Source organism: Agelaius tricolor, unplaced genomic scaffold (assembly GCF_023055355.1).
Source record: "Agelaius tricolor isolate 1412-34295 unplaced genomic scaffold, bAgeTri1.0.p SCAF_7, whole genome shotgun sequence".
In the NCBI taxonomy this organism is placed as follows: Eukaryota; Metazoa; Chordata; class Aves; order Passeriformes; family Icteridae; genus Agelaius; species Agelaius tricolor.
In genome coordinates, this window is record NW_027269267.1 from 809,985 (window position 1) to 832,864 (window position 22,880).

General features: G+C 45.9%; 2 protein-coding genes across 5 annotated transcripts in view; one reads left to right on the forward strand and one right to left on the reverse strand.

Annotated features, from left to right (window-relative positions):
• The window catches only part of IFNAR1 (interferon alpha and beta receptor subunit 1), a 116,061-nt gene extending 107,780 nt beyond the window's left edge, over positions 1–8,281 (forward strand). Inside the window, exon 12 of the transcript XR_011679653.1 lies at positions 8,222–8,281. The gene's annotated coding sequence lies outside the window, so the exon portion shown is untranslated. The remainder of the gene's footprint in view (positions 1–8,221) is intronic.
• Positions 1–22,880, reverse strand: part of ITSN1 (intersectin 1) — a 114,999-nt gene that overhangs the window by 32,257 nt on the left and 59,862 nt on the right. For all 4 annotated transcript variants that reach the window (XM_071430053.1, XM_071430051.1, XM_071430050.1 and 1 more), the window contains 8 exons: positions 17,302–17,426; positions 16,056–16,273; positions 14,959–15,080; positions 8,587–8,837; positions 6,814–6,973; positions 4,799–5,004; positions 3,908–3,990; positions 1,813–1,979 (listed from right to left, as the gene is read on the reverse strand). In XM_071430053.1, coding sequence (XP_071286154.1) covers positions 1,813–1,979; positions 3,908–3,990; positions 4,799–5,004; positions 6,814–6,973; positions 8,587–8,837; positions 14,959–15,080; positions 16,056–16,273; positions 17,302–17,426 — 1,332 coding nt within the window. The remainder of the gene's footprint in view (positions 1–1,812; positions 1,980–3,907; positions 3,991–4,798; positions 5,005–6,813; positions 6,974–8,586; positions 8,838–14,958; positions 15,081–16,055; positions 16,274–17,301; positions 17,427–22,880) is intronic.

A 22,880-nucleotide genomic window follows, 5' to 3' on the forward strand; every position in this document is an offset into this window, starting at 1 on the left:
AAGGTGGGATTTTCACCAGCACAAAGGGCATTTGGAGCAGCTCTGGGTGAAGTGCACTGAGCTGGTGCAGCCCCAGCAGGCTGGGTGACAGAAACCCCAAAGTGAGCTCTCTGAGCAAAGGGAACTGAACACCTGAGCTCTGCACACCAGCAGTGCCCCAATCCCACCTCTCCAAGGACTGCAATACCAACCATCACTAACTGCAAGGGTTTTAATCCACAAACCCCAAAATGACCTCTCTGTCAAGAAGGAGACTCAGAACTGAACACCTGAGCTCTGCACAGGGATTTGCCAGCAGTGCCCCAATCCTCTAGACTGCAATACCAAACATCACTAACCACAAGGATTTTAATCCTGGCCCAGAGGATGTTGCTGGAACTTCCTGACACTGCAGAAATTTCCTCTTGAAAGGTTTCCTGCAGCTGAATTTCACTGCAGCTTTTATCCTCTGGCTTTTCCAGCAGCAGGAATGGCTTCAAGGACTGACTCTGCCCAGGTCTGTGCTCCAGTCTTTCAGATTTACCACCCAAATCCCCCAAAATCCACTGATTTTTATTCATTTATCTTTAACCCCCCATTATTCAGAGATATAAACCAGAATCCTTCTCATCAAGAAATCAGTCATGTACCCAACTCTGAATCCAACCTAATTCCTACTGGGAGATAAATTATCCTCTCAAGCCATATAAATGAGAGAACATCTCTCTTTAAAATGCCTAAAAAGAAAGCAAAAAACCCCAGAAAAACCCCAACGAGGATGTGTTCTATGGAATTATTTCAAGATAAAAAGAGATTAAACAGAACCTCTATTACTCAGTCAAAATCTGACAAATAAATACAGTAGTTAGCAAAGTTTTGGTGCAAAATTTGTTCTTGATTGGAAGAAATTATAGGGAAAAATGTAACAGACTGAAATATTACTGGGTAGATTTGGGGTTTTTTTAAATAATGGCAGTAAGATACAGCTCAGGCATTAAAAACTTACCAGGACAATAAAACAATCTTGGCTGTCCTGATCAGTGTCTAAAAAACTGCCAAGTGCACTACTGATGTTGGCATTATTGTCATGGATGATGCCCCAAGATATTTATAAAATTAAGTTGTAAAATGCAACAAATATAGTTGTTATTGTAATTGTTTAGTATAGTTGTATATGTTGTTATATATATTGTATATATACGGTATATATATGTTTGTATATATGTTACTATATATTGTATATATTGTTTGTATATATGTTGTTATATATATTGTGTATATATTGTATATATATGTACATATGTTAATATATGTTGTATATATTGTTTGTATATATGTTGTATATATTGTTTGTATATATTGTTATATATATTGTATATATGTTGTATATATTGTTTGTATATATGTTAATATTTGTTGTATATATTATTTGTATATATATTGTTAAATATATTGTATATATATTATATATATTTGTATATATGTTAGTATATGTTGTATATATTGTTTATATATATTGTTATATATATTGTATATATATTGTATACATATGTTTGTATACATGTTAATATATGTTGTATATATTGTAAATATATGTTAATATATGTTGTATATATTGTTTGTATATATGTGTTTGTATATATGTTGTTATATATATTGTGTATATATTGTATATATATATATATATATTAATATATGTTGTACATATTGTTTGTACAGTTGTATTTGTGATTTTTGCAGTCTCAGACAGTAAACCTGCAAAGCATTTTCATTTCCCCTACCACGCCCTGCCCTGCAGCTAGCACTACAACCCCAAAGAAAACATTTCTCTACCTCAGAATCTTTGAGTCTCACATAATTAGATGGGAAAACTCCTGATTTATCACCCAGCGTTCCCGTCCACCAGTCACCATCTTTCTTTGTCACCAGGATCAGGTCACCTTGTTGGAAAGTGAGGTCCCCCTGCTCCGAGCTCTCGTAGGTGTACATGGCAATGTACTCTGCAAAAGGGAAATGCAGCATCAGTAAATAAATATACAGCATCAATAGATAAATATAAAATGGAAAAGTCCTGAGAAACCCCCAGGGATCCCCTGCCAAACCTCAGTAATGTCAGGGCTAGGCAGAAGGAAAAATTATTCTTTATTGCTCACAGAAACATCAATATTTAATGAATAAAATGGTATTTATCAGAACTGAATAGGATCTATCAAAAGGCTGCCTCGGGGTTTGTATATAATTTACTATTTTAATTTTATGTACATATATATATATTGTTATGTACATATTTTATGTACATTTTAATCATTTAAATGTACATAAATCATTCCCTTAGATATTAAACATGTTTCCCAGTGCTTTCTGGGCTGTGCTGATGAGTGGGATTTTCAGAGCTTGGGATGCAAAGTGCACACACCTTATAAATCACCTTCTGCACGTGAGCTTTTCTTCAACCTCCTCCACAGAAGATGTTAAATCCCTGCTCTATTGGTTCCCAAAACCACAGCTTTTTTGAAGTGTTTAAACTAAAGCTGTGTTCATTTTTAATACAAACACAACACCTGAGATATCCCACCTGGCACAAGACTCTGCATGCCCATAATTCCCTCTCCTCAAACACCAGGAAAACCAGAACAAGGTGATCTTTAATTCAAGCCCCTTCCAACCCAAACCAGCTGGGATTCTATGGAATAACCACTGAGCAGAGCAGCTGGACTTGGAAATAACTGATTATTTCCCTTTTCTCTGCTGCCCCCTCCTTTTAGTTTCTGTGGTGCTCAGGCCAGACACAAATTCAATGTAAATGTCCCCAAAAGTGTACCTGGAATTGCAGTTAGGACCTTCAGGGGTGCAGCAGGGACCACACACCAATGTTCACCTGTAACCTGCATTTAATTCATTGATCTCCTCTGCCTGTGATTTAATGAACCTGCAGCTGCCTCTGCACTGCAGGGGATTAAGGCAGCTCAGGTGGGGACATTCCCCTCCAGCTGAAGGGTGGCAGCAGCCAGGAATTCCCCTTCTAAAACCCTTCAGAAAAATATCTGTGAATTCTGAGTCTGTGCCCAGGCTCCAGCTTTGAAATGGAGCTGCCCAGAAGGATCCCAGGATTCCCTAAGTGATGTCACTGCCTTCATTAGGAGCTCTAATGAAACACTGGCAATGAGCTTTGGGGGAAATTAAAATATTTAACAATTCCTGACACCATGGACAGATGTGCTTTTTTGGCCCTCTGGGAAAACCCATTCTAGATCAGAAAATGTTACCAAAATAATGGCAAAAAAATAGAAATATTGGAAGAAGTACAAACTACAAAATATATTTTCATATCTTTTGTAGTTTGTACTTTCCCCAATATTTCTATTGCATATTTTCATATCTTTTGCAGTTTGTACTTTTTTCACTATTTCTATTGGATATTTTCATCTTCTGCAGTTTGTACTTTCCCCAATATTTCTATTGGATATTTTAGTATTTTTTGTAGTTTGCACTTCTTCCAATATTTCTATTGGATATTTTCATATCTTTTGTAGTTTGTACTTTTCCCAATATTTCTATTGGTTATTTTAATATTGTTTGCAGTTTGTACTTTTCCCAATATTTCTATTGGTTATTTTCATATCATTTGTAGTTGGTAATTTTCCCAATATTTCTATCTTATATTTTCATATCTTTTGTGATATGTGAAATTATTCCTTCTCGATACACAACACACATAAACTGTTACTCTAATAATAATAATAATAATAATAATAATAATAATAATAATAATAATAATAATAATTCTTAATTATTCCAGAAGCAAACTGATTCGTGTTTGGATTTTAACAGCACTTGAAGAGCCCAATCTGGCTCCTGATTTTGGCAAAGAAAGCAGAGTTCTTGTGTTCAATGCAGAGCAAGAGCTGCCAGGGCAGCCAGGACTCACCTTCCCCTGACCCTGCTGCCTTGGCTGCTGGGGATGCTACTCTTTTCAGACTAGCAGGACTTTCTGAGGAACCAGAATCCATGCTTTAGAAGAAAATAATGGTTATTTAAGAAATTCAATCTCTTCAGAAAAATTATTATTATACTTCAAATATAAAATGCACCTGCACCCCCAAGCAACTCCCTGGGTTTTAAAAGAAGAGACAGTGCAAAATAAATGTGCAAAATAAAGCTTTGAATCCAGTGCTCTGCCATGCTCACACTTAAACAACTGCCTTAAATACAGAACTTTTTTTCCTCTTTTTCCTCAGGAAAAAAATGATCTAAAATCATTCTCATTTGTATTCCTAATGCTAATGCTGCCTTTACAATACAAAAAAAAGAGATTTTAAACGTTTAATCCTCCAAGAATAATGAGAAGTGATTTAGATTTGAGGAATAGCTTTAATTTTGGGCAGAGAGGAGCTGTGACTTATACAGCTGCACTTCAGAAAGTCCAATACACTCATTTTTCAGTTGCAAGTCACATAAAATGAAGAAGGTTAATTATCTTTTGTTGGTGAGGCAAGACCCAAAGAGAACTGAGGTCAGTTTTCTTATTCTTACTTTCCTATTATTCTTATTGAGGTCAGTTTTCTTATTTCTTAAATTCTTATTTTCTTATCTTATTATTAAAATTAGTCTTAATTTCCTTATCTTATTATTATTATTTCTTAAATTCTCAATTACAAAATTGAAAATTTCTTAAGTTTTCAGGATTGGAAGTCAAAACCCTCCAGATAAAACCAGAGTCCCTTTTACAGGGTAAAACTCTAAAATTCAAGTGTGCATCTCTTCCAATTTCCTTCTACCCCAGCACAGAAGTGAAGGACAGGAGAAGCAAACAAAATACCTTGTGGATTTCCTAATGGGGCCTGAGATGAGCTTGACATAGGATTTGGGGAACCAGCCCTTGTGGCCCTGCACCTCCCCAAACCACCACATGTCCTGCTGCTCCAGCACGGTGATCACGTCGTTCTTGTTGAAGTTCAGGTGGTTGTCCTTCTTTGCTCTCCAGGGATACAGAGCCTGGGCCTGAAGCCCCTCCACTTTTTCACCCTTCAGAAAGGAAACCAGGAGTCAGTCATGCTCCCCCTTCAGCAAGAAAGCTGCTTAGGGAATGATATCCTCAGGCTGCTTAGACAGCAACAGATCTCTCAGCTAAAGCATCAGTTAAACTTGCAAAGTAATTCCAGAAATGGTTACAGCCCTCCTGCATTTCTGTCTGTCAACACATCATCAATGCAATGCAAGATTAAATTAATCACTTTGATTTAAGACACACATGCAATAAACCCTTGTGAAGCTGCTTTGGCAGGACTTCTAGGCCATTTTATGGAAAATGATGCTTTGCTGCACTTTATTCATGGCACATTGCAATTTCTTTTTGCTCTGAGGTAGATATTCAGCACTTCCCAGAACACAGGAGCTCCCAGGAAGAGTTTGTTGTTCCACTGAGGAAAAGGAGATGCCTGAAGAGAGGGACAGAATTCAGCTGGGAAGCTTTGCCATTGCTTTTCCACTTAACCCCCTTGGGAGTGAGGCTGTCATGGGAGTGAAGAAAGCCCCAAGGAACTGACTCAAAACCTGGACCACCAAAATCCAAAAAAGCCATCCCAGACCAGCAAACCAGAAACTGTTCTGTGTTAAATCCTGCCCCACATGTTGCCCCAGAGATCCATAGAATGGCCTGGATTGGGAGGGACCCCAGAGCCCACCCAGAGCCACCCCTGCCATGGCAGGGACACCTCCCACTGTCCCCAGTGCCCAGCCTGGCCTTGGGCACTGCCAGGGATGCAGGGGCAGCCCCAGCTGCTCTGGGCACCCTGTGCCAGGGCCTGCCCACCCTGCCAGGGAACAATTCCTCATGGCCAAGATCCCATCCAGCCCTGCCCTCTGGCACTGGCAGCCATTCCCTGGGTGCTGTCCCTACATCCCCTGGAAATTGTCTCTCTCCAGCTTTCCTGGGGCTCCTGCAGGCCCTGCAAGGCCACCCTGAGCTCAGCCCAAAGCTTCTCCTGTGCAGGTGAACAATCCCAGCTGTGCCAGCCTTTCCTCCCAGCAGAGCTGCTCCATCCCTCTGCCCATCCTGGAGCCTCCTCTGGGCTCTCTGCAGCAGCTCCAGCTCCTCCCTGGGCTGGGGCAGCTCTGCAGGTGGGACAATCCCTGCCACCCCTCCTGGAGGTGCTCACTATGTCCTGTCAGGTGAGTACTTCAATGCACAGGCAAGGATCCCCCTTTGCTCTCCAAGCCTTTTGTAGTTTGTACGTTTCCCAATATTTCCACTGGATATTTTAATATCTTTTGTAGTTTGTGCTTTTTTCAATATTTCTATGGGATATTTTAATATCTTTTGTAGTTTGTACTTTTCCTAATATTTCTATTGGATATTTTCACATCTTTTGCAGTTTGTGCTTTTTTCAATATTTCTATCGGATATTTTAATATCTTTTGTAATTTGTGCTTTTTTCAATATTTCTATTGGATATTTTATTATCTTTTGTAGTTTGTACTTTTCCTAATATTGCTATTGGATATTTTAATATCTTTTGTAATTTGTGCTTTTTTAAATATTTCTATTGGATATTTTCATATCTTTTGTAGTTTGTAGTTTTTTCAATATTTCTATTGGATATTTTAACTTCTTTTGTAGTTTGTAGTTTTTTCAATATTTCTATTGGATATTTTCATATCTTTTGTGACATGTGAAATTACTCCTTCTTGACACACAACACTAATAATAATGTTACTCTAATAATAATAATTCTCCATTATTCCAGATGCAAACTGGTTAGCAGTTGGACTTGAACCCCACTTGCAGAGCACCGTGTGCCTGTGCTGCGAGCAGGGGCGAGGCCAGGAGCTCACCTGGCCCAGCACAGGGGACGGGGAGGAGCCGGTGACAGTGGCAGGGGTGAAGGCCGAGCGCTGCCGCAGCTGCCCCGCGCTGGGCACGGTCAGCGAGGGCTGAGCTGCCCAGGCATCCCAGTTATCACTCTCTGCCTTCTCACTGCTGTTTGATGGCCAGCTGGAAAGAAAAAGAAAAGAATGGTGTGATTCCTACTGGTTTGAACAGTAGGAACAAAAAAATTCACACAGAACAAATATTTCAACGCTCTACATGAATTTCTTTTCCGTGATATTCAGCACCTTAACTCCAGGTGCAACTGAACACTGGTTAGCCAAAACTTCACTTTCAAAGGCAACCCCCACACAGGTTTTTATCTCAATTCTTAGCTGTGTCCCTACAAACAGAAGTTCAAGCAGTGCAGGCTGCATTATGCACAGTGGAAAGAGAAATAAAAATAATTAATAATTCTTTCCAAAACTGGTTTGAAATCTTCCCCCTGCATATCACTGACCTCTCACATCCCTTTCCTTTAGACACAGGATCATGGAATGGTTTGAGTTTGGACCTTGGAGCCCACCCAGTGCCACCCCTGCCATGGCAGGGACACCTCCCACTGTCCCAGGTGCTCCCAGCCCCAGTGCCCAGCCTGGCCTTGGGCACTGCCAGGGATGCAGGGGCAGCCCCAGCTGTGTCAGGAGTGCCAGGGCCTCCCATTGAGATATCAGTTTGTAAATATGGATTTCATGGTCAAAGGAGAAGGAATTGCAGTTGATAAAAGTGCCCAATGTATTAAGACACCCAGGGATGGGCACATGTTCCAATTCCATCAGTTTTACTAATGGAGTGACCAGGAATTAAATCACCTTTCATGTCATCTCTGCCATTTGCATATTGTACATAACAATATGTATATATTTATAATATATGTGTGTATATAACAATATATTGTACATAACAATATGTATATATATGTATATATGTGTATATATATGTGTGCATATAACAATATATTGTACATAACAATATGTATATATTTATAATATATGTGTGTATATAACAATATATTGTACATAACAATATGTATACATGTATATATATAGATGTATATAACAATATGTATATAACAATATATTGTACATGACAATAAGCAGGTTGGAAACTTGAAAACCTTCAATGAGGCTTGGTGGAAACTAAAGTAGGAGAAAGGGATTTAGGAGGTGGCAGCATCTGAAGGGGCTCCAGGAGAGCTGGACAGGGACTGTTCATTAGGGAGAGCAGTGGAAGGGCAAGGGAGAATGGGTTCCCACTGACATTTCAGTGGGAGATGAGGAGGGAATTGTTCCCTGGCAGGGTGGGCAGGCCCTGGCACAGGGTGCCCAGAGCAGCTGGGGCTGCCCCTGCATCCCTGGCAGTGCCCAAGGCCAGGTTGGACACTGGGGCTGGGAGCAGCCTGGGACAGTGGGAGGTGTCCCTGCCATGGCAGGGTGGCAGTGGGTGGGCTCTGGGGTCCCTCCCAACCCAGAGCATGCCTGGATTCTGTGATTCCAAGGGAAGTGAACCCCTTGGGATTTCCCCCATGCCCACACCCTCACATGGGGATGCCTCCTGCCCGTGCTGTGCCAGGCAGGGGTGATGGGAGCAGCCCCAAGGCCACAGGGCTGCAGCCTGCCCTGATTCCCACAGGAAGCACCCTGCACTCCCCAGAAGTGTTTCTAGTTTGCACCCTGGCTCTGTGCTCAGTGCCAGCCCCCAAGGACCCCGGGCACTGAGGGCTGAGCCCCCAGACCTACGTGGAGCTGAAGTCTGCCCAGTTGTTGGCTGCTGCAGGAGCCTCTGCAGGGGCAGGAGCTCCCAGGGAGGTGGAGCTTTCCTGCACAGACACTTTGGGAGCAGCAGAGGGCTCGGCCACAGCCACGGGCTTGGCAGAGGCTGGAACTTCACTGTCTGGGATCTTCTCTGCATAGTTTGCAGGGAACCATCCAGTCTTCCCCTTCAGTTCTCCACCAAGCCACCCTGGCTCTCCAGTCTGGCTTTCATCCACCTGCAGACACAGGAAGTCAGAGAGTTAACAAACACATCCTGCAAATGGGAATTGTACTGAAAACAACCCAGATCTCTGCAGCAATGAACTTCTTGCAATGCAAGAGGGCTTGACACTTTTTCCCTTTTCTTTCCATATTGAAATCATTGAATCATGGAATGGCTGGGGTCAGGTCAAACCTGTCCTGCTCCACCCCTGCCATGGCAGGGACACCTTCCCCTGTCCCAGGCTGCTCCCAGCCCCAGTGTCCAGCCTGGCCTTGGGCACTGCCAGGGATCCAGGGCCTGCCCACCCTGCCAGGGAACAATTCCTCATTGCCAAGATCCCACCCAGCCCTGCCCTCTGGCACTGGCAGCCATTCCCTGGGTGCTGTCCCTGCATCCCCTGGAAATTGTCTCTCTCCAGCTTTCCTGGGGCTCCTGCAGGCCCTGCAAGGCCACCCTGAGCTCAGCCCAAAGCTTCTCCTGTGCAGGTGAACAATCCCAGCTGTGCCAGCCTTTCCTCCCAGCAGAGCTGCTCCATCCCTCTGCCCATCCTGGAGCCTCCTCTGGGCTCTCTGCAGCAGCTCCAGCTCCTCCCTGGGCTGGGCCCAGGCCTGGGGCAGCTCTGCAGGTGGGAAATCACCTGAGGACAGGGGCACAATCCCAATCCCAATCCCAATTCCTTTCCTGACCCCAGCTGGGGGCTCAGCCCAGGGCAGGGAAGGATCCCCGGGCTCCTCAGAGGAGCTGCTGCCAAATTCCTTTGCCTCGGGCCATTTGCTGACTCTGTGCCTCCCACTGGAATTTGCATCCTCCTTCCCCCTCCCGGTGCAAACCCATCCCTCATTCCTGCAGGATTTGGGTCCCCTCCTCTCTCAGCCCCTGGCAGCCCGAGGCAATCCCAGCACTGCAGGCACTTTGTGCTTGACTGGGTCCGTGTGCTTTTCCTGCAGTGCAGAGCAAAACTTCCACTGCAGCAGAGAGGGGAGAGCAGCAGGCTGGGAAAGGGGAGGGCACAGCTGAGGGTGGGCCTGGAAAAAAGGGATAAAGCACCAAGGGGCTGAATAACCCACACAGGGATGAGTCACAGCCAGCTGGGCTGAATAACCCACACAGGGATCAGTCACATCCAGCTGGGCTGAATAACCCACACAGGGATCAGTCACAGCCCAGCTGAATAACCCACACAGGGATCAGTCACATCCAGCTGGGCTGAATAACCCATACAGGGATCAGTCACAGCCCAGCTGAATAACCCACACAGGGATCAGTCACAGCCAGCTGGGCTGAATAACCCACACAGGGATGAGTCACAGCCCAGCTGAATAACCCACACAGGGATGAGTCACAGCCAGCTGGGCTGAATAACCCACACAGGGATGAGTCACAGCCCAGCTGAATAACCCACACAGGGATGAGTCACAGCCCAGCTGGGCTGAATAACCCACACAGGGATCAGTCACAGCCCATGGTGAATAACCCACACAGGGATCAGTCACAGCCAGCTGGGCTGAATAACCCACACAGGGATCAGTCACAGCCCAGCTGGGCTGAATAACCCACACAGGGATCAGTCACAGCCAGCTGGGCTGAATAACCCACACAGGGATGAGTCAGAGCTGAATAACCCACACAGGGATCAGTCACAGCCCATGGTGAATAACCCACACAGGGATCAGTCACATCCAGCTGGGCTGAATAACCCACACAGGGATCAGTCACAGCCCAGCTGGGCTGAATAACCCACACAGGGATCAGTCACAGCCAGCTGGGCTGAATAACCCACACAGGGATCAGTCACAGCCCAGCTGGGCTGAATAACCCACACAGGGATCAGTCACAGCCAGCTGGGCTGAATAACCCACACAGGGATCAGTCAGAGCTGAATAACCCACACAGGGATCAGTCACATCCAGCTGGGCTGAATAACCCACACAGGGATCAGTCACAGCCAGCTGGGCTGAATAACCCACACAGGGATCAGTCACAGCCCATGGTGAATAACCCACACAGGGATCAGTCACAGCCCAGCTGGGCTGAATAACCCACACAGGGATCAGTCACAGCCAGCTGGGCTGAATAACCCACACAGGGATCAGTCACAGCCCATGGTGAATAACCCACACAGGGATCAGTCACAGCCCAGCTGGGCTGAATAACCCACACAGGGATCAGTCACAGCCCAGCTGGGCTGAATAACCCACACAGGGATCAGTCACAGCCAGCTGGGCTGAATAACCCACACAGGGATCAGTCACAGCCAGCTGGGCTGAATAACCCACACAGGGACCATCACCCAAATGAATAACCCACACAGGGACCATCACCCCAAATGAATAACCCACACAGGGATCAGTCACAGCCCAGCTGGGCTGAATAAACCACACAGGGACCATCACCCCAAATGAATAACCCACACAGGGATCAGTCACAGCCCAGCTGGGCTGAATAACCCACACAGGGATCAGTCACACCCAGCTGAATAACCCACACAGGGATCATCACCCCAAATGAATAACCCACATAGGGACCATCACCCCAAATGAATAACCCACACTGGGATCATCACCCCAAATGAATAACCCACACAGGGACCATCACCCCAAATGAATAACCCACACAGGGACCATCACCCCAGATGAATAACCCACATAGGGACCATCACCCCAAATGAATAACCCACACTGGGACCATCACCCCAAATGAATAACCCACACTGGGATCATCACCCCAAATGAATAACCCACACTGGGACCATCACCCCAGGCCGGGCAGGAGCTGCAATCACCCCCAGAGGGAACAAACAGCACTGCAAAGGCAAATCTGGGTTGTGGAGATGCTCTAAAAGAGCATTTTGGGGGTGAGGCACAGGCTTCCAGAAACCACTGGGATTCTTCAGGCACAAGGACACAAACCAACCCTAAGGTTTCAGAGCCATGCAGTTAATGGCTCCTCAGGAGAGCATCTGAAGCTGCAGTAGTTCTGAAACTGCCTGTGAGGATACAAATCTCTGTTCATTCAACCCAATGAAGTTCTCTGTGCACACTCATGAAAAGGCACTTTGAAGGCTAATTCAAACTTCATAACTCATATCAGCTCTGGTTTCTTCTCCATCTAAAATACAAATCACATCTGGTTTTGCAGTACTGTACTGAAATTTTAAATAAATTCCTTTGAATCTTTTTTAACCTATTTTGTTTCAATTTCCTTTAATTTTTATACCTCCCACCCACACGTCCCACAACAATCCCAGATTATTTTTTCCAAAATACAACCAGACTTTAAATGCACACCTGAATAGTGAATTACAGTGTGTGGGAGGTTGTTTTTATTTATTCAACTGTACTTCAGAGCCACAGCTGACAACTACTTAATTCTGTGGATCACAAACAAGATTGAATCCAACTCCAACAATCAACAACTAAGAAAACCGATGAGAAACTGTCATTAGAATTCATGGCAGATTTTTCAGGGAAGAATATCTGTTCCCACACAAAAGCTTGGTTGAGCTATAGCCAGGGTTAACATCAATCTCAACTTACAGTGGAAGAAATTTAAAGTACATTGAAAGGATAAAGTAATTGAAAGGATAAGAGAATTAAGAAGCCAGAATAATTGTGGAATCCATGGCACCAGATCCAGGGTGCCACAGGCTTTTCCCAGCAGCAGGGCAGAGCAGAGCCCTCCCCAGACTGGCAAAGCCTTTTCCTTCCTGCAGAAATCCTCCTCATCCTCCTCCTCCTCCTCCTCCTCCCTCTCCCTGGTGCCCTCAGCCAGGGCTCAGGGCTGGGGTTTATCCCCTTGGAAAGATCATTCCCAGGCTCTGGAAAAGGCCCAGCTCCCGTGACAGAATGAGATCTGCAACCCCATTCCAGGCTGGGATTCCAGGCAAGACAAGATCCCAGCCAGGATCAGATCCCAGCCCAGGAATCCCAGCCCAGGAATTCCAACCCAGGAATTCCAGCCCAAGAATCCCAGCCCAGGAATCCCAGCCCAGGAATCCCAGCCCAGGAATTCCAGCCCAGGAATCCTAGTCCAGGATCCCTGCAATGATCCCAGCCCAGGTATTCCAACCCAGGAATCCCAGCCCAGGAATCCCAGCCCAGGAATTCCAACCCAGGAATCCCAGCCCAGGAATTCCAACCCAGAAATCCTAGCCCAGGAATCCCATCTCAGGAATTCCAACCCAGGAATCCCAGCCCAGGAATCCCAGCCCAGGATCCCCAGCCCAGGAATCCCAACCCAGGATCTCAGCCCAGGTATTCCAGCCCAGGAATCCCAGCCCAGGGTCAGACCCCAGCCCAGCCCTGGGATCCAGCCCTGGGCTCTTGTGGCACCTTGTGCCTGCTCCCAAATGGGTCAGGCTTTGAGTTCCAGGGTGGGAAAGCTCCATTTGTGTGAGGACAGTTATCCAAGGAGCAGGGATGTGGTGGCACAGCTGGAGTGCAGCTGCACTGATGCCAGCAGGCAGCCTCCCCTCCACCCTGAGCTGCAAATTGCTGCTTTCCAGGGAAAGGTACCACGGGCGCCTTTGGAAGCACAGGACAAGCACAGGGGGGCTGAGGAGGAGCCAAACGCAGCATCAAAAGCCAACTCTGCTCCAGGGTGTCTGAAGTACCTGAGGAGCTCCAAGGCATGGTTAGAGCACAGCTCAGCCCTGAGCACTGCCAGGGCAGCCCTTTAACCCTCCCTGCAGGGCAGCAGAGCCCCCAGGAACCTGCTGGGATCCTGGCCAACATCACCTCAATAAAGGCAACAGAGAGGAGTGACCCTGCAGGGGCTGAAGGGGTTAACACTGAGTCCATAAGCAACCAGACTGAGATGGTCTCAGAGTCTCTATTGAAAATATGTGTAGTGCTCCTTAGAATCACAGATTCTGGGGGAAAATCTTATTTCCATGCAAATCTCTCTTTTAAAATTATTTCAGTGCTCTTTAGAATTGTGTATTTTGGGAAAAATGATATTTCCCTGCAAATCTTTCTTTTAAAATTATTTCAGTGCTCTTTAGAATTGTGTATTTGGGGGAAAATGATATTTCCCTGCAAATCTCTCCTTTAAAACTATTCAGTGTAGAATTGTGTATTTCGGGTGAAAATGTTATTTCCCTGCAAATCTCTCCTTTAAAACTATTCAGTGTAGAATTGTGTATTTTGGGAAAAATGTTATTTCCCTGCAAATCTCTATTCAGAAATTATTTCAATGCTCCTTAGAATCACACATTCGAGGGAAAATGTTATTTTCCCTGCAAGAACAGGGATAAATATGTGCAGAACTGCATAGAACCACATGTTTTGAGGAAAAAATGTTATTTTCTCTGCAAATCTGTATATAAAAATGTACAAAATGCTTCCTTAAATCACAACTTTTGGGAAAATTGTTATTTTCCCAGCAGGTCTGCCTAACAGCGATCACTGTTGCCCAGAGAATGACCTGTAAATCCAGGCCAGCCCCTATTTCCCAGGAAAACCAGGCATCCTGGCATTTCCCAACAGCCTCCAGAGTCTCCTCTCCAACACCATTTCCTGCAGCTTTCCAGCCTGTGGTATCCTCATCAGAGTCCCCAGCAGGGACAGGATTCACTTTGGATTTTCCAGGAACACATTCCAAGGCCACAAACACCCAATAAGTAAAAAGCCAAACCAACCCCAAAAGGTTCCATATCCCAGAACAGTTGTTGTTTTTCTTTTTAAATAATGATAATTACAATTTAGAGGACTCTACAAAGTGTATTTTTTCCAAAATCCAAACTCCAAATGTAAAAGCTCTTAAAATCAATTTTGCTGGGTAGGACACTGTAGGGAATACACTTCCCCCAGTGAACAACATTTAAGAATTCCCCCAGGAATTTTCATTCTGCATGTTAAGAACATACTAATGATTAATTAGTATTAATATCCACTTAATCCCTGCAGCCATTAACCAGGGAATTAAAACTTAGAGAGCCAAAAGCAAACCTTGCTTCAGAGTTTGACACAATCCACTGACACATCCCTGAAAAATCTGAAATTATTCTCTACCAACACACCTGCAACCAGATTTTTGGGATTTGCAGTTTTCTCTCTTGCCACAGAAAACTGAAGGCAGCCCTGGCAGAAGCTGAAGGCTGATATTTCCCAAGGAATATCCCAATCCCTGCTTACCATGACAATGTCTCCAGGCTGGATGGTGATCTCGTCGTGGCTTCTGGATTCAAAAGGATACAGAGCTCTATAATACACTATTTTTACATCCTCCTGAGCAGAAATGGTTAGAGGAGCTTTCTCTGAGCAAAGGAAACACACAGATACAGAGAGAAGAAATCAAACCACCTGATTTTTAAACACTTGGAAAATGGGGTGGAAATGGAGACAAGAGTCACCAAACCTGCAGGGTCTGCAGAACAACCTTACCCCCTTTTTACACAAGGGAAACATAAAAATTGATTATTTAAATACAATTATTTATTATTTTCTCCTCTAAAAACCAAGGGAAATCTTAGAAACACAGAATGGCCTGGGTTGGGAGGGACCTGAAAGCCCACCCAGTGCCACCCCTGCCATGGCAGGGACACCTCCCACTGTCCCAGGTGCTCCCAGCCCCAGGGTCCAGCCTGGCCTTGGGCACTGCCAGGAACTCGGAGTCCACAGCTGCTCTGGGCAGAATTTAGTTATAAAAGTGATGCAATCCTTTGGACAAATATTTAGAGCACTTTTACATTCCCAAACAGTTCTTGTGTGTATCCAAGCCACCTAAGAGGGAAGCAGGATTCCCACTACAGGCAAAAACCAGGATACAACGCAGGGAAAAAGCTCTCAGCTGAAAGTGAATTTGTGGAGGCAGAAAAGGGGAATTAAACCTTGGATTTCAGCTCATTGGTCCAGTAAGCACAGGAAGGCAGGAAAGGAAAAGGGTGGCTAAACAACATATTATTGAAAAACATACTGTCCCTACTGTGAAAAAGCATGTATCCCACACCAAAAGAACAACTACAGAAACAGCTTTGGCATCTTGCATCCAGGCCTTTGCAGCTGAGATCCCCTTGCCTTGCCCTGCAGTCTCAGAGCTGTGCTGTCCCCTCTGCTGAACACCAGCCTCTGGGGAAGAACAGTGCTGCCTAACAGAACCATTTTGGAGCCTGGAGCTCAATTCATGCATTATTTACTTTAACAAGACTCCCAATCCAGCCCTGACCTCCACCTTGTTCTATGTGAAATGAGAACTGAGCTGTGCCAGAGCACTCCCTGCTGCTGGACCCTACCTGCGTTGGACCACGGGGCCTGGCCGGGTTTGCTGGGCTCCTGGTGGGGCTGGAAGAGTTTATTCAGCTTCTCCTGCATCTCCTGCTTCCCCTTATCCTCACTGTCCTTCTTCTTGGGTACTTCTTCCCTTTTTTGCTTGTCATCTTCCTGGATTTTTTTTTGCCACTGTGGTTCATCCTCTGCCTGTCCCCGCGGTTTGTCCCGGTCCTGGATCCGCCTGGGGGACAGTGGGGACAACAAAGCCACTCACACCAAAGCCATCAAAGCTTTTGGGTTATCTCCAGTACCAAGAGTCCTCTGTAGGGCTTTTCCATGCCCTAACTTTATTTTGGTGACTTATCAATCACTCCCCAGCATCTCCTCACACTGGGATTGATTCCCAGAAATCACAAACTCAGGGCGTGGTTTGGCTTGGAAGGGACCTTGAGGATCCAACCCAAGGTAAAATTCCAAACCCAGGCAAAGCAGAAGGAGAAAAGCAGGAATCAGACACCTGGCCATCCTTAACCTCATGCTGAGGGCAAGGAGGAGAGCTATCTGCAAGTTTTACACAGCATTCCAGAGAATTACTGGGAATATTTGCCATTCCCAAATGCCAGAGTTAACAAGTCCTTCCCCTCCACCAGAGGACAGGATACCAAGAAATGAATAAATATTCTCTGCTGGAAACAATTTGCCCCAGTAAAGACAGCTCTGAAGATGTGGAGGATGCCCAGTGTTCTCCAGTCTGTTCCATGGCCTATTCCAGCCCTGGAATTCCTTCACAATCAGAGCCCAAAGCCAGAGAAGCAGCTGCTCCTCCCAGACTGGGTGTGCTGCACACAACAGACCCTGTCCAAGGACAGTGTCAATTCCTGACCAAAACCAGTGGGAGGGAGAACCTAATCCATGGAATTCCAGGATCCCTGGGGCTGGCCCAGCCCTGCCAGCCCATGCAGTGCCAGCTGTGCCCCATGGGCACCTTGTCCCCAGCCCAGAGCACTCAGTGCCACCTGCAGGGGACACCTGCAGGGCTGGGCACTGCAAAGCTCCCTGGGCAGCCCCTGCCAAGGCCTGAGCTCCCTTGCCATGGGCAAATTGCTGCTGCTGTCCAACCAATCCACTTCCCAACATTAGGGGTGGCACTAGAGGACACAAACCTCATCTGCACCCCTGGGAGGTTTGGGCAGACAGGAATCAGGAATGTTTTCCAGGAGATGCCAGGGGAGCTGTTACATTTAGGGCCCCACTAAAGCAGTTTGTTACCTCTGAGCTTCTTTTTGCTTTTCCAGCTCCACTGTCTTCCTTTCCTGCTCCTTCTGTTTCAACCTCTCAGCTTCCAAGCTCTTCTGCTTCTGGAGCTGCTGTTTGTTATGGATTTCTCTCAGCTCCTGGATTAAAAAAGGACAAACAGGTGTAAAAATCCACTCTGTGAATCAGAACTGATGGTCCCAAAGAGTTCCCTGTGAGGGGACAGCACCTGGCAGAGCTTGGGGATCTCTCACAGTCACACTCCTGCCAAATGCAGATAATTCAGGTTCATTCCCAGGGTCTATAAACCACCTACTGTTTTTCTATTTTTCTCCATTAAAGGATTAGGAAACCAGAAATCCTTCAAATGGGACTCTGAAAAATGGACAAAGCTTAATCTGAACAGACACTTCTGTTTTGTTTGTTGGTTTATGGAATCCATGTATTGAATTCCATACACAAATCTGCCCTCTGAGCTCTCACAACAGCAGCTCTTAATCAGTTTCATTTGCCAATTAATGCTGATTTACTAAAGAACCTTCAGGGCTGGTTTATACACAGGAGACTGAAATCCTTAAGGAATATCTTTGGGATGAGTCATGGTACAGAGAGTATTCATTCATATAAGTCAGCTTTTCTTCAACTGCCTGAAAAAATTACATATAAATAATAATAATAATACCATAATATTTTCCTCAAGATTTGTTCTCTGCATTAACACCTATTAACACAAATCCAACCTTTATCTGGAATTTCCTTGCATGACTTGGAATTTTGCATCTGAACTCCTCAGCATTACAGTAGAAAAAGGGAAAATTTACCTATGAGCACTGAGGATTTTCACTGAAAACAGTTCACTTCAAAAACTGGTATCTTATCATGAAAATATGGTCCAGGTGAGACTGAAACAACTGAAACAGTTAATCCTGGAAGTATTTGGATGGTTTTACAGGAATTCACAATCTCCAAACCACAGGAAGTTTTCATCCCTCATGCACTGACCCAAATGAGAAAATTGCATAAGAAACAAAAAAAGAAATGGAAGTGATTCAAACCCACTGGATAGAGGGGTGAAAGCTTCAAAAGGGAAGCTGATCCTTGTGGCCCAGGTCTCAGTTTTATTTCATTAATGCTCCTCAATTTTAATTCAGTGAAAACTGAGCTCAGCATCATTAAAGAGAGAACCAGTTCCCAGGGAAGCTGGAATTAAAGAGACATTTTAAGAATTATTTAAGTTTCCCACAAACATTTTAACACACTATTCCCTCCCAGCCATGCTGATGTGCTGGGTCAGTGCTCTGTGAAAGGATTTTTCTGTGACAGAACTGTGTTAAGAAAACCAAACCTAGTTCATAGTGCTGGCACTGGATGGAGCATTTCTGGAGGTGAAAAATCCCATACACATCCCTTTGGGGCCCATGGGAGGATGGGGGAGGAAGAGGCAGCATCTCCCACAGCTGAACAAAACTCTGCTAACACCTCAGGAGCCAGGACACTTCCAGCTGCATGCTGAGCACAGCCTACACTCATCCTGCACAGGCACAGCTCCCAGCTGGGCACTGCCCCTCCAGGGCCCAATTCCAAAGGCACCTGGCACAGATGTGTTTCATGAAAATCCTTTTGCTAGGATCTTTTCTCCTGAGAAGCTGAGAGGCCTCAGAAATGAAATGTAACCAATGGTTATCTGCTGCTGTGGGATGCAACAGGTGCATCTGGGATTGCTCCCATGTGGTTGTTTTTAATTAATGGCCAATCACAGTGCAGCTGTCTTGGACTCTCTGGTCAGTCACAGGATTTTATTATCATTCCTTTCTATTCCTTTCAAGCCTTCTGATGGAATCCTTTCTTCTATAGTTTTAATACATCATTTTAATATAATATCTCTCATAAAATAATAAATCAGCCTTCTGGACCATGGGGTCAAGACTCTCATCTCTTCCCTCGTCCTGAGACCCCTGTGAACACCAGCAGAGCACCCCAAGGCTTTGCTCACTCCTGGACCAGGAATGCCTTACTTTAAAAGCAGAGCAATGTTCCCCTGGCATTTAAATCCAAACAGTGCAGCAAGGAGGGTTTGAGCTGCTCCAACAGCTACATTCATATTATTGAATAGGAGCTGCAGCATTTCAATATTCACTATTTACAGCCAAGTCATTTGCTACAAAAGCCTTCATGGAAGAAGTGGAGTTGTTTTGGCCCAGATTGTGCCTTTTTGACAGAAAGACAACGGGACTTGGGATGTTCAGGGATTACAATCCAAGGTTTCCATCAGATCTTCTCCCCCCGAGACAAGCAGAGCATTTGATGCCAGAGGAAAGGACCCTGCAGTTCTGTAACCCCTTCCTGCCCATTCCCCAGCTCCCAAAGCCTCTGCTTTGGCCTTGACAGACAATTCATCCCTTCACCCATCCTGGGGGGTGTTGGGCAAAGGAAGGGAGCTGCCACCCCTCTCTTACCTGGAATCACAGATTACAGTGATGTGTAGGGATAGTTCCCATCCAAATGTTTGCTTTTTAAAAATTCTGTACATCATGACCAAAACAGGCAATTTACTTAAACTCTTGAAGTTCCAGATAAACAAAAGTAACTCACTAGAACTGTGCCCAAGTTGCAATTCAAAGCACACTCCTGACACAAGCATAGGGATTAGATCAAAATCTAATGCCAAACTCTTCTGTCTGGTTTTGGTTTGGTGCTGGCACCCCTGGGCAAACACTGACTCAGTGAAACACTGCACACTCATCTGCTTAGGGAAAGTGAAGCACATAACTGGAGGAGGCTCAGAGAGAGCTGGGTCCTGCCTGAGCAGGCCATGGAGACCTTGGGGAAGGAGTGTAAGTGCTGGATGCAGCCCAGGAGGAGAGCCAGGCACTGCAGCATTGCCTCTTCCACTGCCACTGACTGGAAGAAAGAAATGCTGAGATGTAAAGAGGGTTGGGAGCAGGAGTGCCCTGCTGACACTGACACACAGCACTGACAGCCACAGGACACACGGACAGCACTGGGACAGCTCAGCCCCTGGGGGCCTCTGCTTCTGCCAGGCACTGGGAGGGGATCCTCAGCACAGCCATGTCACAAACATGAACTCAGCCCCTGTGTGCTGCTGGGCAGGAGCAGCAGCAAGGAATTCTGGATTCTTCCATGGCACAGGAAATGGGCATTAGGGCCTTGGAGCTGGGAGGGTCAGTTCAGACCCAGGGAGGCTGGGGAGGAATTCTGTATCCTGAGGGTGGGCAGGGCCTGGCACAGGCTGCCCCTGCATCCTGGCAGTGCCAAGGCCAGGCTGGGCACTGGGGCTGGAGCAGCCTGGGACAGTGGGAGGTGTCCCTGCCAGGGCAGGGTGGGATGGGGTGGATTTAAGGTCCTTCCAACCCAGAGCATTCCATGATCACAAAACCAACAAGTGACCAGCTCCATTTCATTGATATCTGCATCAATAGCAATTATTAGATCTGTAGGCTGAGATCTTTAAAGGGCACAGAAGTTTCACCCCTTCAACCCTAAGACACAAAGAAGTGGCCAAACTTTCAACCTTGTAACAAACTCAGTCACTTTATAGCCAAATCCAGCCCAATCCACCAGAGGTTATCTTGTATCATAACCTGCCCCAAATCCATTTGAAAGGATACCTGAGCAGCCAAACAAGCTCCAGCAATTCCTGAAACCAAGTGGCTCTACCTCAAGATATCCAATACTACAATTCCAACGACCTGATTTGAAATATAAATAACATTTTGCAAGCCTGAAAGCTGTGGGTGGAAATGCACCAAATTCTATGAGTATTTCCAACTCCAAAGGACTCATCAGTAGGAACTGAAATCAGTTGTTTTGGAGAGATGACAAAAAGATTCAGCAGAAAAAAAAAATCTTATTTATCTCCCTAATCACTCCTGTGGTATTAAGACACACAGCAAAGATGATGTAGTTTAACACTTGTATGAAGTATTCACTTATTACAGAACATAAAAACATGGAGACAAATCCAGAGTATCCTGTAACTGCTGTGGTTTGGAAAAGTTGCCTGGTAAACTAAATTACTTGATTAAATCAGAGTTTGTAATTTATTTGTTTGATAAATGTGTATTTTTAAAAGGAAGAGTTCCATCTTTCCCATCTTGACCTATTATACCTCAATTTACAAGAAACCTTTATCATATTTAGAGCTCAGATGTGGTGGAATTGTTGAGACACAATTTGAAAAATGTCTCATTTCACTGGGAGCATTATCCAGCTGCCTGGATAATGGATAATCACAGAGATGGCACCACAGGACACAGGCAGGAACTGAGAGCACAACAACTTCTTCTGCTATTTAGGGAAATTATGAATTTAATATTATTTACAAGCCAATTTCTACCTATTGTCAATGTCAGTCACTTTTCCAGTGGTGGTTCCTAAAAGTTGTTGCAGATTTTTGATTTTTTTAGGTAATGGTATGTGAGAAATATGGGAGTTCATAAGGACCTGGTTTGGAGTGATGTGATCACTGATATGAGATGGCATGTGATATATGTGATATATATAATAAATATTATGGGAGTTCATAATGACCTGGTTTGGAGTGATGTGATCACCTAAGTGTGTTCTCTGTGGGTGGAGAACTCCCACTTCACACAACTCCCAGTAAATCCAGGATTCCAGGAAAGCCTTCCCTGGCCTTGGGCACAAAATTCCCCAGAGGGTGCTGGCAGTGCCCAGGCTGCCCAGGGAATGGGCACGGCCCCAAGGCTGCCACAGCTCCAGGAGCCTTTGGCCAGCGCTGCCAGGGATGCCCAGGCTGGGCTTGCTGGGCTCTGGGCAGGGCAGGGCTGGCACTGGGGGGTCCCTGGGGGTCCCTTCCCTCAGGACATTCCATGGTTCCATGAAGAACAACAGCCATGGAATCACTGCTGCACTCAGCAGCTTCTGAGTGGTTTCTCTATCCATTCCATGCTGAGCCCACAAAAATCCATGTGCCTTTTTAGGGTTTTTAATTCAGTTATAAAATCCTCCAAGCCCACCAAAATATGCCTTGCACATCTTGAGAAACTACAAAAGGGAGAAGTCTCTGAATTCAGCTCCCAGTGCTCAGTTCCATAGTACAGCTGGGGCTGGAGCGTGTCCAGGGCAGGGAATGGAGCTGGGCAGGGGCTGGAGAATCCCTGAGGGAGCTGGGCAGGGGCTGGAGAATCCCTGAGGGAGCTGGGCAGGGGCTGGAGAATCCCTGAGGGAGCTGGGCAGGGGCTGCAGAATCCCTGAGGGAGCTGGGCAGGGGCTGGAGAATCCCTGAGGGAGCTGGGCAGGGGCTGGGGCTGGAGCAAAGGAGGCTCAGGGGCCCTTGTGGCTCTGCACAAGTCCCTGCCAGGAGGGCACAGCCGGGGGGGTCGGGCTCTGCTCCCAGGGCACAGGGACAGGAGCAGAGGGAACGGCCTCAGGCTGGGCCAGGGCAGGCTCAGCTTGGCCAGCAGCAGCAATTTGCCCATGGCAAGGGAGCTCAGGCCTTGGCAGGGGCTGCCCAGGGAGCTTTGCAGTGCCCAGCCCTGCAGGTGTCCCCTGCAGGTGGCACTGAGTGCTCTGGGCTGGGGACAGATTTTGGGGTGATGCTGGGGTGGCAC